At 46.4% G+C, this 16,809-nt stretch overlaps 1 protein-coding gene across 2 annotated transcripts in view; it reads left to right on the top strand.

Moving 5' to 3' along the window:
• gh1 (growth hormone 1) overlaps positions 1–16,809 on the top strand; it is an 81,101-nt gene that overhangs the window by 59,509 nt on the left and 4,783 nt on the right. Inside the window, exon 1 of one of the 2 annotated variants that reach the window (XM_072487037.1) lies at positions 16,301–16,357. The exons of the other annotated variant lie outside the window; for it this stretch is intronic. Within the exon in view, the coding sequence (XP_072343138.1) occupies positions 16,348–16,357 (10 nt within the window). The 5' untranslated portion in view covers positions 16,301–16,347. Of the gene's footprint in view, positions 1–16,300; positions 16,358–16,809 lie in introns of those variants that run through there. 2 annotated transcript variants of the gene reach the window in all.

The raw sequence follows: 16,809 nt of genomic DNA, 5'->3' as shown, positions 1-16,809 counted from the left end.
ACAGTGAATACAGTACCCTTAACTGCTAGCTTTATTCCCACTCAAACAACAAGAAATACCACCTCAGCTCTCAATCCACTTTAACATCCATTAGGTATACCTGCTGTACAGAGATATTCTTTGAGGAAGAGGGGTCTTGTACCACTGCTTTAAAGGAAAGCTCTGACCCCCGTTAGAACCATGCAGAAACTGTGGTTATATTCCTTCAGAAGCTGCTTCTGCTCACCTTCTAATCAGGCAAGTCTGAACTGTTTTGAAAAACTGCTAATATGTCGACAGACATATCTTTAACGGAAAAAAGAGAGCAAACTGCTTGACTTCTGTTCACAGCTTCATCCAGATTTCCACTGTCCTGCTTTCTGTAAAATGCCTGATAACTTAGTTCCACCCTGCAATTACATAATCTTACCAAGCTGAAATCTAATCAACTCCACAGAGAATCCCCTTAACCCAAACAAAACTGCATTAGTCCAAGCTTTTTATTTAAAAAAAAATATTTTTATTAGGGTATTTGCAAGCTTTTATAATAATAATAACACGGCATAAACATGGTACAATAAACATTTCCAGCCCCATCACAATCTTCACACACCCCAACCATAAACCAACAGTCCGGCTCTCTCCTCCCCCCACTTTGGAATTCTGCTTCTGCTGGCATTTTAATTTTCCCCGAGAAAGTCGACGAACGGCTGCCACCTCCAGGTGAACCAAACCATTGACCAACAAAGAACAAAGAACAAAGAAATGTACAGCACAGGAACAGGCCCTTCGGCCCTCCAAGCCCGTGCCGACCATACTGCCCGACTAAACTACAATCTTCTACACTTCCTGGGTCCGTATCCTTCTATTCCCATCCTATTCATATATTTGTCAAGATGCCCCTTAAATGTCCCTATCGTCGCTGCTTCCACTACCTCCTCCGGTAGTGAGTTCCAGGCACCCACTACCCTCTGCGTAAAAAACTTGCCTCGTACATCTACTCTAAACCTTGCCCCTCTCACCTTAAACCTATGCCCCCTAGTAATTGACCCCTCTACCCTGGGGAAAAGCCTCTGACTATCCACTCTGTCTATGCCCCTCATAATTTTGTATACCTCTATCAGGTCTCCCCTCAACCTCCTTCGTTCCAGTGAGAACAAACCGAGTTTATTCAATCGCTCCTCATAGCTTATGCCCTCCATACCAGGCAACATTCTGGTAAATCTCTTCTGCACCCTCTCTAAAGCCTCCACATCCTTCTGGTAGTGTGGCGACCAGAATTGAACACTATACTCCAAGTGTGGCCTAACTAAGGTTCTATACAGCTGCAACATGACTTGCCAATTCTTATACTCAATGCCCCGGCCAATGAAGGCAAGCATGCCGTATGCCTTCTTGACTACCTTCTCCACCTGTGTTGCCCCTTTCAATGACCTGTGGACCTGTACTCCTAGATCTCTTTGACTTTCAATACTCTTGAGGGTTCTACCATTCACTGTATATTCCCTACCTGCATTAGCCCTTCCAAAATGCATTACCTCACATTTGTCCGGATTAAACTCCATCTGCCATCTCTCCGCCCAAGTCTCCAGACAATCTAAATCCTGCTGTATCCTCAGACAGTCCTCATCGCTATCCGCAATTCCACCAACCTTTGTGTCGTCTGCAAACTTACTAATCAGACCAGTTACATTTTCCTCCAAATCATTTATATATACTACAAAGAGCAAAGGTCCCAGCACTGATCCCTGTGGAACACCACTGGTCACAGCCCTCCAATTAGAAAAGCATCCCTCCATTGCTACCCTCTGACTTCTATGGCCTAGCCAGTTCTGTATCCACCTTGCCAGTTCACCCCTGATCCCGTGTGACTTCACCTTTTGTACTAGTCTACCATGAGGGACCTTGTCAAAGGCCTTACTGAAGTCCATTTAGACAACATCTACTGCCCTACCTGCATCAATCATCTTAGTGACCTCCTCGAAAAACTCTATCAAGTTAGTGAGACACGACCTCCCCTTCACAAAACCGTGCTGCCTCTCACTAATACGTCCATTTGCTTCCAAATGGGAGTAGATCCTGTCTCGAAGAATTCTCTCCAGTAATTTCCCTACCACTGAAGTAAGGCTCACCGGCCTGTAGTTCCCGGGATTATCCTTGCTACCCTTCTTAAACAGAGGAACAACATTGGCTATTCTCCAGTCCTCCAGGACATCCCCTGAAGACATCGAGGATCCAAAGATTTCTGTCAAGGCCTCAGCAATTTCCTCTCCAGCCTCCTTCAGTATTCTGGGGTAGATCCCATCAGGCCCTGGGGACTTATCTACCTTAATATTTTTTAAGACACCCAACACCTCGTCTTTTTGGATGACAATGTGACCCAGGCTATCTACACCCCCTTCTCCAGACTCAACATCTACCAATTCCTTCTCTTTGGTGAATACTGATGCAAAGTATTCATTTAGTACCTCGCCCATTTCCTCTGGCTCCACACATAGATTCCCTTGCCTATCCTTCAGTGGGCCAACCCTTTCCCTGGCTACCCTCTTGCTTTTTATGTACGTGTAAAAAGCCTTGGGATTTTCCTTAACCCTATTTGCCAATGACTTTTCATGACCCCTTCTAGCCCTCCTGACTCCTTGCTTAAGTTCCTTCCTACTTTCCTTATATGCCACACAGGCTTCGTCTGTTCCCAGCCTTTTAGCCCTGACAAATGCCTCCTTTTTCTTTTTGATGAGGCCGACAATATCACTCGTCATCCAAGGTTCCCGAAAATTGCCGTATTTATCTTTCTTCCTCACAGGAACATGCCTGTCCTGTATTCCTTTCAACTGACACTTGAAAGCCTCCCACATGTCAGATGTTGATTTGCCCTCAAACATCCGCCCCCAATCTATGTTCTTCAGTTCCCGCCTAATATTGTCATAATTAGCCTTCCCCCAATTTAGCACATTCATCCTCGGACCACTCTTATCCTTGTCCACCAGTACTTTAAAACTTACTGAATTGTGGTCACTGTTACCGAAATGCTCCCCTACTGAAACATCTACCACCTGGCCGGGCTCATTCCCCAATACCAGGTCCAGTACCGCCCCTTCCCTAGTTGGACTGTTTACATATTGTTTTAAGAAGCCCTCCTGGATGCTCCTTACAAACTCCGCCCCGTCTAAGCCCCTGGCACTAAGTGAGTCCCAGTCAATATTGGGGAAGTTGAAGTCTCCCATCACCACAACCCTGTTGTTTTTACTCTTTTCCAAAATCTGTCTACCTATCTGCTCCTCTATCTCCTGCTGGCTGTTGGGAGGCCTGTAGTATACCCCCAACATTGTGACTGCACCCTTCTTATTCCTGATCTCTACCCATATAGCCTCACTGCCCTCTGAGGTGTCCTCTCGCAGTATAGCTGTGATATTCTCCCGAACAAGTAGCGCAACTCCGCCTCCCCTTTTACATCCCCCTCTATCCCGCCTGAAACATCTAAATCCTGGAACGTTTAGCTGCCAATCCTGCCCTTCCCTCAACCAGGTCTCTGTAATGGCAATAACATCATAGTTCCAAGTAGTAATCCAAGCTCTGGACCACTTAAGGCAAACTTTATTTTCTCGATACTGAGAAACCCAGCCATGACACTAACCCACGTCTCTACACTCTGGGGCTTCGAGTCCCTCCACACTGATAAGATCCGGCTCCGGGCTACCAGGGAGGCAAAGGCCAAGACATTGGCCTCTTTCGCCCCCTGAACTCCCGGCTCTTCTGACACTCCAAAGATTGCCACCCCCGGACTCGGCGCCACCCGTGTTTTGAGTACCATGGATATCGCATTAGCTAAACCCTGCCAAAACCCTCTAAACTTCGGCCATGCCCAAAACATGTGGACATGATTTGCTGGGCTTCCCGCGCACCTCACACACCTGCCCTCTACCCCAAACAACTTGCTCATCCAGGCTGTTAAGTAATGGGTGAAGAGACATTGCAATTAGTTGTCTCATTTATGTTAAGTATCCATTAATTGACACTGATATGTAAAGGGGCTTCAGGTGGCCTCTGGGAGGTGATGTATAGTGAGAGTTTTTTGCAAAGGCTGTGGGAATGAAATAAATGGGTGTTTGTGAAAAAGGAACAGAACTTTAGACTCTTCATATCACAGCAATTAAAACGTCTAACAATTAGTAGCAGAGGATGGTTGCTGTGTAAATGTGAAGGGTTGAAAGATACAACTTTTCCAGATCAAACCAAGGAGTGAGTGAGAAAAGAAGAAAAAAAGCGATATATGACTGAACCGAGGATGAAGATGGCTGGATATGACTATCCTCCCTTATTTTCTGAAAGGGAATCATACGACCAATGGAGAAGTGCAGTCATTCTGTGGACTAAGGTAACTGCTTTGGGAAAGAGAAAACAAGGTATGGCATTGGCTCTTTCTCTACCATATGGCAGTAAAATCCAAAACAAAGTGCTTTCTGAGCTGGAATTGGAAGAGTTAGACTCAGAAGAAGGTCTGGAGACTTTATTACATTATATGGATAAAACCTATAAGAAAGATGACTTGTTAAGTGCGTATGAAGCATGGTCAGATTTTGATAAGTTCCGGAAAATGGAGGATATCTCCATGGAAGACTATATAATGGAATTTGGCAGACTATATAAAAGGCTACAGAAACACAGTCTGTGTTGGCCTTTAAATTACTTGACTGTGCTAGACTGAGCAACATGGATAGGCTCCTGGTTTTGACATGAGTTCAGTTTACTGATAAGGATACCTTATTCAAACAGATGACAAAAGCTTTACAAAAGTTTCTGGGGAAACATTCGATTCCGATGGCTCTGATGACCCAAATAGGTCAGCTTGCAATAAGGTAGAATTTGGAAGATACACTACTAACAGGATGGCAAAATCGTAGGGCTACGAACAGGGCTCAAGACTATAGACGGAGACCGAGACAAGGAAATTATGAAGACAGAAACCCAGTTAGAACCTACAATAGGAAGATGAACCCCAGAAATGCATGGGGCATGATAAATCGATGTTTTGGGGATGATAATACTCTGAAGTCGCTGAAAAGAGTGGTGATCCCTTGCAATATTGCCGGAGTGAATCAATTCATTAGCACGGATGTTGTATCAAGTGAGATACCTTTGCTTCTGAGCAGACCGTAGATGAAGAAAGCACACATGAAACTGGATATGGAACAGGATAAGGCAACAGTTTTTGGAAAGACGGTGGACTTACAATTTACACAGTCAGGCCACTATTGTATTCCATTACTGACAAATAATATTTCAAGTAGAGTGGTTAAGGATGTGCTAATGGCAGTTGAAAATGGGACTTTAGCTGATAAAAAGCTTGTATTAAAACTGCATAGGGAATTTGCACATCCGTCTCCTCGGAGGCTGAAAAATTGATTAAAGGATGCAGGGGTAAGGGATGACGACTATACTAAACTGATAGAACATGTTAGTGACCGCTGTGAAGTTTGTAGGAAGTACAGGAGGACACCAGCACGACCGATAGTAAGCCTACCTTTGGCCAGGGATTTTTTTATTAAAAATTTTTTTTTTTAAATTCTCCTTTTTCACGTTTTCTCCCACATTTACACCCATCAACAATAAACAATAATCAACAAGATATGTCAATCTCCATAATAACAACGATCCCATCCGCCCACCAACCCCCAAACCTCAACCCACATGATTACATAAACAAATGACAAAAAGGAATCAGGGATTACCCGTAGTCACCCTTAATCTACACGGCTCTACACCCCCCACCCCCCACCACCCCCCCCCCCAACCAATGCCATCCAGCCTCTAAGAGAGATACCCCAAAGTTGTACCCTCCCCCCCCCCCCGGCCCCCGCAAGTCTCCAGCTCCTCCCGTCCACTGCCTCTTGTAAATCTCCTCCTCCCAACCTCGGTTCCCTCCCCCAACCTCGGTTCCCTCCCCCCAGCTTTCCACCCCGGCTAGACCACTCGGACCCTGTTCTGTCAGGCTCCGATGGCCGCAGCCCCTCCCCCCACCTCACTCCCTTAAACCGGCCAGCGTGGAGGACCCCGCCCGGGTCCCTTTCCCCCTTGCCCGGCCCTAGAAAAGGCCAAAGATCCCCTTTTAGCACACAAACCCAGCATATCCACCTACACCCCAAAGAGCCCTCCTTTTGAGTGAAAGTCCCATCCCTTCCCTTGTCCAAATAGATGCAACATTGGCTCCTTTAGCCTCTACACCCGCGCGCAGTGATACAACAAAAAAGAAGAAAATACAGTCATGAGGTTACATCGGCACATGACCATTCCTCAATTTGTCAGTTCTGCCACAGTCCTTCTGCCTTCGCAAACTCCTCCGCTGCTTCCGCCGTTCCAAAATAAAAGTCCCTGAGCTTGTAAGTCACCCTCAGCTTCACTGGATATACAATGCCACACTGCATCTTGCCAATGTACAGTGCCCTCTTCACCCGGTTGAAGGCAGCCCGCCTCCTCGCCAGCTCCACCGTAAAGTCCTGGTATACACGTATACCAGCTCCAGCCCACTGCACCACCCGCTTCTGCTTGGCCCAGCTCAGGACCTTCTCCTTCACCCTGTACCTACGGAAGCACAGAGTCACTGCCCTTGGCGGCTCACTCGCCTTTGGTACAGGCCTCCACGACCAATGAGCCCGATCCAGTTCATATCGGGAGGGGTCCTCCCCCTCCCCCAATAGTTTTGCCAGCATCGCGGCAAAATACTCAGTCGGCTTCGGTCCTTCAACTCCTTCGGGCAGCCCCACGCCCCTCAAATTCTGTCGCCTGGATCTGTTTTCTAGATCTTCCATTTTTCCTCACAGATTCTTGTTCGTGTCCATCACCTTCCGCATCTCCTTCCCCATTGAGGCAAGTTGATCACCGTGCTGCAATACCGTCTCCTCCACTTCCTTCAGCGCCTCCCCTTGCTCTCGCACCTCCGCCACTGCGCTCGCCACCGCCGTCTTCAACGGGGAAACCGCCTCCTCCACCAGCACATTCAAAATCTCCCTCATCTCCTTCCTCACCATCTCCATACATTTCTCAATCTGCGCCAACTGCTTTTGGAATTCCGCAGCCATCACCTTAGTTAGTTCTTCAGCCATAAGCACTGCGGCCTCCCCTGGTGCTCCAGCCTCCATTTTCTTTGTTGACCCCGCGGTGACCTTTCCCCTCTCCAACGGACTTTCAGCCGCTTTTTTCCCGGCCGTTTTTTTGGTGGTTTTCGACATCCTTCTTCTCCTTGCGCTATCTTCCGACATTTACAGCTGTCACTGGCCCTAGGACCAGGCGTTACTCCCCAAAAATGCCGTTCCCGAACGGGAGCCCTCCAATGTGCGGCTGCCTCCCGCCCGCCGTCACCGGAAGTCCCTTTGGCCAGGGATTTTAACGACATTGTGGCCATGGACCTTAAGATCTGGGATAAAGAAAATAATATATTTATTTTGCATTTTGTAGATTTAGCAACCAGATTTAGTCAATCAACAATTGTACGAAGTAAAGAAAAGAGAGTAATTCTGGATCAAATCGTGGAAAAATGGATAGGGACGGGAATGGGTCCACTGGCAAAATTCCTTCCGGACAATGGGGATAGAATTTGCTCATGATGAGTTTAGGGATATGTGTGAAAACATGAATATCAGAGTTATGAATACGGCTGCAGAAAGCCCATTTAGTAATGGTGTCTGTGAAAGAAATCATGCTGTCATCGATGACATGCTTCAGAAAATTTTGGTAGATCGCCCAAATTGCAGGCTAAATTCAGCTTTAGCATGGGCAGTACATATAAAGAATTCATTGCAGATGGTTGGGGGCTATAGTCCTTATCAATTAGTGTTTGGTAGAAATCCTAAAATTCCATCCATTTTGGATGACCAGCCTCCAGCTTGGGAGGGGACTACAATTAGCTCTGGTTTTGCTGAACATTTAAATGCATTACATAGCAGTAGAACAGCTTTTTTGGAAGCAGAAGTCTCTGAAAGAATTCGTAGAGCTTTAAGACATAACGTACGGTCATCAGATTCCGTTTTTCAGCAAGGAGGCATGGTATACTATAAGAGAGACAATTCTAATGAATGGAAAGGCCCAAATAAACAATTATTTTGCAACATGGGAATCAAACTGTTCGTTGGGTGATAATGGGTACAGATTACAAATTTTCAAATTTAGACAGAGCAGACAGACATGACGAGGAACCAGAGCCATCTGGTGCGCATGTGTTACAGAACTATGAGGACCAATTAACTGATATAGACAGGGTTTCTGTGGAGGAACACAACATTTTTGATGAATTAGGACAGGCCATTTTTCCGAAAGGGCAACTGCCAAAAGTTGGTACAAAAGTGACATGCTTGCCTGAAGGGTCTAGTCAATGGAAGGATGCAACTGTTATTAGTAGAGCAGGGAAGGCCACTGGAAAGTATAAACATTGGTTGAATGTTTCAGGGGAAGGAGTCAAGCCAATAGATTGGGAAAACGAAGTTCAAAAATGGAGGGCACAGAAACGCAGTGCCAGTTCAGATAGTACATCAGATAGTGAACAGGTCCGCAGGAAAAGGTCGAGAACTATTGAAAGGACATCCCACAGCAGAAGGGAAAGATCAAGCAGTTGCAGTTCAGAACGAGATACCAGGCGGGAGAGGGGACGTAGTTTATCAAGATCTCGGAACATGAGTAAGACTGCGAATACGAATAGGAGTAGAAGCCCACATGCACGTGAGATTTTGGTGGCTTCAAATAAATTAGATGAAAAAGTTATCAAAGAAGCTAAACAGCAAGAATTGCATAGTGGGAGTGAATTTGGGGTATACACGGAAGTACCGGATAGGGGACAAAGAGCTCTATCCCTCAGATGGATTTGCACGGAAAAGGTTCTTCCGGATGGAACTTATAAGGCAAAGGCCAGGCTTATGGCAAGGGGATTTGAAGAAAACTTAGAAGATCAGGATTCAAGGGTAGATTCACCTACAGCAGGAAAGGTTATTTTAAAGATCTTCTTGGCTCTATTAGCCACAAAGGCATGGGAATGCAAATCTATAGATATAAAAGCTGTAGTTTTGCAGGGGCATCAGCTCCAGAGAGACATTTTTCTCTGTCCTCCTAAAGAAGCAGCTAACACAGAAGGGGTACTCTGGAAGTTGAACAAATGTGTATATGGATTAAATGATGGATCTAGAGTCTGGTATTTTTCGGTCAGGTCAGTTTTGTTAAAGTTAGGCTGTTGCCAGTTGAAAGCAGATCGTGCAATGTTTTACTGGCACTATAAAGGAAATCTTTCTGGCATTTTTATGATGCATGTCGATGATTATTTGTGGGGTGGGACTAGTGGTTTTGAAGCTATTGTAATCTCTGGTTTGAGGAAAGAATTCAGGGTTGGAAGTCAGGCTTCCGGTGCATTTAAATATATTGGACTGGAAATTGGACAGATTAAGTTAGGGGCAACTTTACGTCAGCAATCTTATTTGGAAAGCATCAGCCCAATAGCAATTAGTCGTGGCCGAGTTTCACAAAAAGACGCAATGCTTTCAAAGATAGAAAAAGAGCAACTGCGAAGTTTAATTGGGCAACTGAACTGGCTAGGTAGACAGACTAGACCGGACGTGGGTTTTGATGTCTTAGAGTTGAGTACAAAAATGAATGATCCCAAAGTGGAAGACATAATAAGAGCAAATAAAGCGTTGGCCAAACTAAAAATGCAGGAGTGTGTTTTGAAGTTCCCGGTTTTAGGTGACCTTAGGTACTTGAAACTCATAGTTTATAGTGATGAGTCCTACGCAAATTTATGTGATGGTGTTTCAAGCGCAGGAGGTTTTATAATTTTCCTTTTGGGGAACAATGGTAAATGTTGCCCGCTTGTGTGGGAAACAAAGAAAATAAGGAGAGTGGTAAAAAGCACTTTGGCTGGTGAGACATTAAGCCTTGTAGAGGCGGTGGATATAGCCTTTTATATAAGTATGATATTGACAGAAATTTTGGGATTAGGGGATTTGGGTAATATACCTATTGACTGTCGCATTGATAATAAATCCCTGTGGGAAAATGTGCACTCTGCAAAAAGTGTCAATGAAAAGAGGTTACGGATAGACATCGCAAGTTTGAAGCAGATGTTGGACAGAGGGGAAATAACAAAAATTAAATGGGTCGACAGGAGCTATCAACTGTCAGGCTGTTTTACGAAAAGAGGGGCGAGTTCACAGAAACTTTTGGATATTGCTAATGAAGGTCGCTTATTTCTGTGACTGTTTTTTTTTCTCTCGTCCAAACAAAAAAAAAAGGGGGGGAAATCATGTGTGTGTTTTTGAGTTTCTTGAAATTTTGTTTTCACCTAATTATTATTTTTTTCTCCAAGGGGAGACTGTTAAGTAATGGGCTAAGAGACATTGCAATTCGTTGTCTCATTCATTTTAAGTATCCATTAATTGACACTAATACGTAAAGGGTCTTCAGGTGGCCTCTGGGAGGTGATGTATAGTGAGAGTTTTGTGCAAAGGCTGTGGGAATGAAATGAATGGGTATTTGTGAAAAAGGAACAGAACTTTAGACTCTTCATATCACAGCAACTAAGACGTCTAACACGGGCCACCGTCATGTGTGCCCAGTGGACTACCTTGAATTGTATCAGGCTAAGTCTGGCACATGATGAGGATGTATTAACACTGCTTAGGGCATCCGCCCACAGACCCGCTTCTATCCCTCCTCCTAGCTCGTCTTCCCACTTGCCCTTAAGCTCCTCCACCGGAGTTTCCTCTGCATCCAAAAGTTCCTGGTAAATATCTGATACCTTCCCCTCTCCCACCCAGGTACTGGAGACCACTCTGTCCTGTACCCCCCGTGGCGGCAGCAGCGGGAAGGCCGGATCCTGTTTTCTCAAGAAGTCTTGCACCTGCAAATACCTAAACCCATTCCCTGCCGGCAATTCAAATTTATCCTCCAAGGTTTTCAAGCTGGGGAAGCTCCCATCAATAAATAGATCCCCCATCCTCCTAATTCCCGCCCTTTGCCATCTCCGGAACCCACCATCCAGCTTTACCGGTACAAACTGATGATTATTATAAATCGGGGTCCAAACCGATGCTCCCTCCACTCTCTTATATCTCCTCCACTGCCCCCAGATTGTCAGAGCCGCCACCACCATCGGACTTGTGGAGTATCGGGCCAGCGAGAATGGAAGAGGTGCCGATATCAGTGCTCCCAAACTTCTGTCTTTACATGATGCCGCCTCCATCCGCTCCCACACCGACCCCTCCCCACTACAAAATTCCTAATCATGGCTATATTAACCGCCCAGTAGTAATTGCAAAAGTTCAGCAGCACCAACCCACCCTCCCCACAACTGCGGTCCAGCAACACTTTCTTCACTCGCGGGGTTTTACCCGCCCACATAAAGCCCGCAATAACCTTATTCACCTGCTTGAAAAAGGCCCTTGGGATGAAGAGGGGGAGGCACTGAAGGACAAACAGAAATCTGGGAGGGACCGTCATTTTCACAGTCCATACCCTCCCCGCCAGTGATAGCAGGAGCATGTCCCATCACTTAAAAGTCCTCTTTCATTTGTTCTACGAGCTTGGATAGGTTCAACTTGTGCAGTTCCTCCCATTCCCGGGCCACCTGGATTCCCAGATACTGAAAGCTCCTTTCTACCATTCTAAACGGCAGCTATCCCAGTCTGTTCTCCTGTCCTCTTGCCTGGATCACGAACATCTCGCTTTTCCCCATGTTCAATTTATACCCCGAAAAATTACCAAATTCCCCGAGGATCCGCATAACATCTCCCATCCCCTCCAATGTGTCTGAAATATACAAGTGCAGGTCATCTGCGAAAAGCAAGACCCGGTGCTCCACCCCACCCTCCGAACTAGCCTTTTCCAGTTCCGAGAGGCTCTTACCGTACCAGCCTCCCCGAACAGGCGCCGGAATGTGGCGACTAGGGGCTTTTCACAGTAACTTCATTGAAGCCTACTCGTGACAATAAGCGATTTTCATTTTTTCATTTTCATTTTTCATTTCATTTAACACCATGGCCAATGGCTTTGTGAGCAGAGAAAACAGTAGCGGGGAGAGGGGACACCCTTGCCTCGTCCCTCGGTGTAGTTTAAAATACCCCGACCTCAGCCGGTTCGTATGCACACTCGCTACTGGTGCCTGATAGAGCAACCGGACCCAGTCAATGAAGCCCTCACCAAACCCAAACCTACCCAGCGCCTCCCACAGGTAATCCCATCTGGTCTTCCCCTATCACGCCCAGGACACAATCCTCTATCCTTGTGGCTAGTATCTTAGCCAGCAGTTTGGCGTCCACATTCAGTAGAGAACTTGGCCTGTATGTCCCGCATTGCTCTGGATCCTTCTCCCTTTTCAGGATCAATGAAATCGTGGCCAGCGACATTGTTGGGGGGAGGACTCTCTTCTCTCGTGCTTCATTAAATGTCCTCACCAGCAGTGGGCTCAATATTTCCGAAAAAGTCTGATAGAATTCCACCGGGTAGCCGTCCGGCCCTGGGGCCTTGCCCGACTGCATGCCCTCCAGCCTCTCAATTATTTCCTCAATTTCAATTGGGGCTCCCAGCCCTTCCACCAGATCCTCATCCACCCTTGGGAACCTCAACTGACCCAAAAAACTGCCTCATCCCCTCCACCCCAGCCGGGGGTTCTGACCCATATAAGTTGCTGTAAAAGTCCTTAAACACATCATTCACCTCCAATGGGCCCACGACCGTGATCCCACCTCTTCTCTTTACTCTCACTATCTTCCTGGCCGCATCCCTTTTTCTGAGCTGCTGCGCTAACATTCTGCTAGCCTTTTCCCCATACTCATAGATCACCCACCTAGGCTTCCTCAGCTGTTCCACCACTTTCCCTGTAGTCAACAGCCCAAACTCTGCCTGTAACCTCCGCCGCTCCCTCAGTAGCTCCGGGGCCTCCGAGTATCCCCTGTCCACCTGGAGTATCTCCTCAACTAACATATCCCTCTCAGCCCGTTCCGCCTTTTCTCTGTGGGCCCATATCGAGATGAATTCCCCTCTGACCACTGCCTTCAAAGCATCCCAAACCATTGCTGCAGAGACCTCCCCCGTATCATTTGTTTCCAGGTAGTTTTGGATGGACATGTTCACCCGCCCACAGATCGCTTTGTCTGCTAACAAGCCCACATCCAACCTCCATAGCGGGCGTTGAACTCTCTCCAAACTAACCCGTAGATCCACCCAGTGTGGGGCATGATTTGACACTGCGATTGCCGAGTACTCAGTATCCACCACCCCGGTATTAGAGCCCTGCTCAGAACAAAAAAGTCGATGCGAGAATAAACCTTGTGGACATGGGAGAAAAAAGAAAACTCTTTCGCCCTTGGTCATGCAGACCTCCATGGATCTACTCCCTCCATCTGTTCCATAAACCCCTTCAATTCCTTTGTCGTGGCTGGCACCCTCCCTGTCTGGATTTTGACCGGTCCAATTCGGTGATCAATGACTGTATTAAAGTTTCCCCCCATGATCACATTATGTGACTCGAAGTCTGTGATCATACCTCATACCCGCCTCATAAATTCCACATCATCCCAATTCGGAGCATGTACGTTCATGAGTACCACCCGCACCCTCTCCAGCTTCCCACTCACCATTATTTACCTGTCCCCCATGTCTGACACGATTCTCCCTGCCTCGAATGCCACTCGCTTATTGATCAAGATCGCTACCACCCTGGTCTTTGAGTCCAGCCCTGAGTGGAATACTTGGCCAACCCACCCTTTTCTCAATCTAGTCTGGTCTATAGCCTTTAGGTGTGGCTCTTGTAACATTGCCACGTCCGCCTTCAGCCCCCTAAAATGCGCAAACACGCGAGCCCTCTTGACTGGCCCATTCAACTGTCTAACGTTCCATGTAATCAGCCTGGTCGGGGGCTCCCCCCCCCCCCCCCCCCCCCCTCCACCCCCCCTGCCGATTAGCCAACAACCTTTTTAGGTCAGCCTCGAGCTCGCGCCCCCGGCCTCCTCGAGCCCCCCCTCAGGTATTCGCCGTCCCTGACCTCCCATTTGTCCCCTAGTAGCACTTCCTGTCAGCAAAGCAGCTCCCCCCCCCCCCCCCCGGGTAACAGCACTAGAAACCCAACCCCCCATATCAAGCTCCAGCTTAACACCTGCTCGTCCCCTAGTGTGCTTCCGTAAGTCAGCTGACCCAAGCTGACTTGATAGCTCCCACCCAACAGTCTGTCTCCCCATTGTTCTCTCCCTTCTCCCCCCACTTGGACAAACATATTCAAAGCATCACATTCCCCAGTAAACAAACATCAGAAAAAAACGTGGAAAAACAGCCACTGAAAAAACAACCACAGAAACCACCCCCACCCTCTCACCAGCTCCTAGTAAAACAAAGTTAACTTTAGCCATCGAAACAGTCCCTTATTGCACATAACACTACTTATTCAAACAAGTACAAAAGTGATTTTCAACAAATCGTCACGACAATACTCTCCAAGGATTCAGTGCCTTTAGTTCACCTCCAGTCTTTTTTCCTTGATGAAAGTCCATACGTTGTCTGGTGTTTCGAAGTAAAAATCCCGTTCCTGATATGTGACCCACAGGCGGGCTTGGGTACAACATCCCGAACTTCACCCCCTTCTTAAAGAGGGCCATTTTTGCCAGATTAAACCCAGCTCGCCTCTTGGCCAACTCCGCGCCCAGGTCTTGATAAATGCGCAGCTCACAATTCTCCCACTTGCTGCTCCGTTCTTTCTTGGCCCACCGCAGAACGTGTTCCTTGTCCAGGAATCGGTGCAAACGTACCACCATTGCCCTCGGCGGCTCGTTCGCTCGGGGTTTCTTCGCGAGGGCTCTGTGCATTCTATCCACTTCCAGGGGTCGAGGGAACGCCTCAGCCCCCATCAACTTCTCCAGCATGTTCGTCATCTAGGCCCTCGCATCCGATCCCTCACTGTCTTTGCCCTAGAAGGGCAGCACAGTGGCATAGTGGTTAGCACAGTTGCTTCATAACTACAGGGTCCCAGATTCGATTCCCAGCTTGGGTCACTGTCTGTGCGGAGTCTGCACTTTCTCCCCTTGTCTGCATGGGTTTCCTCTGGGTGCTCCAGTTTCTTCCGACAGTCCAAAGATGTGCAGGTTAGGTGGACTGGCCATGCTAAATTGCCCTTAGTGTCCAAAAAGGTTGGTTGGGGTTACAGGGATAGGGTGGAGGTATGGATTTTGGTAGGGTGCTCTTTCCAAGGGCTGGAGCAGACTGGCTGGCCTCCTTCAGAACTGTAAATTCTATTATTCTGGTGTTGACATAAGTGCCAGGACATATATGCATTGAGATTATTTTCATTCTAATATTATTTCAGAAAATATATGATAAATTTCAAAACAATTTTTATGACAAATGTGTATTTTTCAACCATTTCCAGGCTCAAATATTGTATTTATCCAGTGCCGCAAGTCTGGAGAGGAAATCAGCTCTGTGCACTGAACAGGAGCATAACAACACACTGAGCGGATGCCAGTTATGGTGCTGCACTCCCAATACTTCATGCTTCACTCTTTCCTATTTTAACGCAGGTGTTAACATTGGCTAATGCTTGGGTTGCAAGAGGGGCAGGGAGGAAAATGGCGCAGAAGTTTTCTTTCCCTTGAAGCAGTTGATGCAGACAGTGGTAAAGAAAAAAAACAGGTTGATAGATTTGACACAAAATAGCTGTGAGAAATGGAGAAATATTACTTTCCAAAGTCCCATTGAATATGTGCTTCTTAGAAGCCTTATGGAGAGAGGGCACTGAGAGGTAATGATGGTGCCGCTTGTACATCTATTTCTGACTGTTGTGTACCTTCTGTGGGCGATTAGAAATGTCAAAGTGGCAAGATGTTGATAAACACAACGCCAGCTCAGCTCTCTGGTGATGTCTTATTCATTCTTCACTCTGAAATGTATACCACTGACATGTTTACCGATCAATGCATGCGTTCTTTTTTTCTGGGGTCAAAATGAAACACAGTTGAAACAGTGGTCACGTCAAAACACTTCATAAAAACATGCCGTGTTGTGTTTTTTTGTTCCTGTCACCAGTTCAGGTTACCAGAAGTAAAGTGCAATGGCATCACTTATTTAGTGAATGGGCGAGGATACTGTCCCAAACACACAAACAAATCAAAGGTTGTATTTCTAATAACATGTTTGGGACATAAATAATCGTAATTTTCATAATTAGAAAAAAACGCAGCATGGATTAAATTCAAAACATGTTTTTTTCCTCTTGAAACATAAATTTATGCATGCATTTCAAACTGATATATATATAATAGTTGAGTTGATGGTAACATTACAATCCTTGAATTGACTGCCTTGTCTATAGTTTCCTGCATATTGTTCTTTATTTACAGTGACAGGATGCCTTCAGGTAGTATTTCCTGGTTTGTCTTGATGTGGTGTCTGCTTAATTTGTATTCAAAAGTTTTTATCTGAAAGCTTGTTATTTTTCTCTCTCATCTTCCGTACATTTCTCTTTTATTGGCCTTGCCAAGCTTCAGTTTTGTGTGGTGTGTTTCGACCTGTGTTGCCCTGCCAAGTCATTCCAGACTCTCTGGGTATTTGGTACCCGATGAACTTTGAACTGGCAGGTGTCAAATAGGCCATTCAGCCCCTCCAGCCAGCCTGTCCGGTCATGGTTGATCTGTGGCCAAACTCCATATACCTGCCTTTGGCCCATATTCCTAATATATTTGCTTAACAAAAATCTATCTTTCACAGATTTAAAATTAACAATGAACATCATTCGACAATAGGCGTGCGGACCCTTAAGATCTGGGACATTGCTAGAAATTATTCCTAAACTCACCACTGCTTTAGGTT

This window comes from Scyliorhinus torazame, chromosome 21, assembly GCF_047496885.1.
Source record: "Scyliorhinus torazame isolate Kashiwa2021f chromosome 21, sScyTor2.1, whole genome shotgun sequence".
Taxonomy (NCBI): domain Eukaryota; kingdom Metazoa; phylum Chordata; class Chondrichthyes; order Carcharhiniformes; family Scyliorhinidae; genus Scyliorhinus; species Scyliorhinus torazame.
Note: the sequence above shows the minus strand (reverse complement) of the source record. Positions and strands in the feature narration are given on the sequence as shown.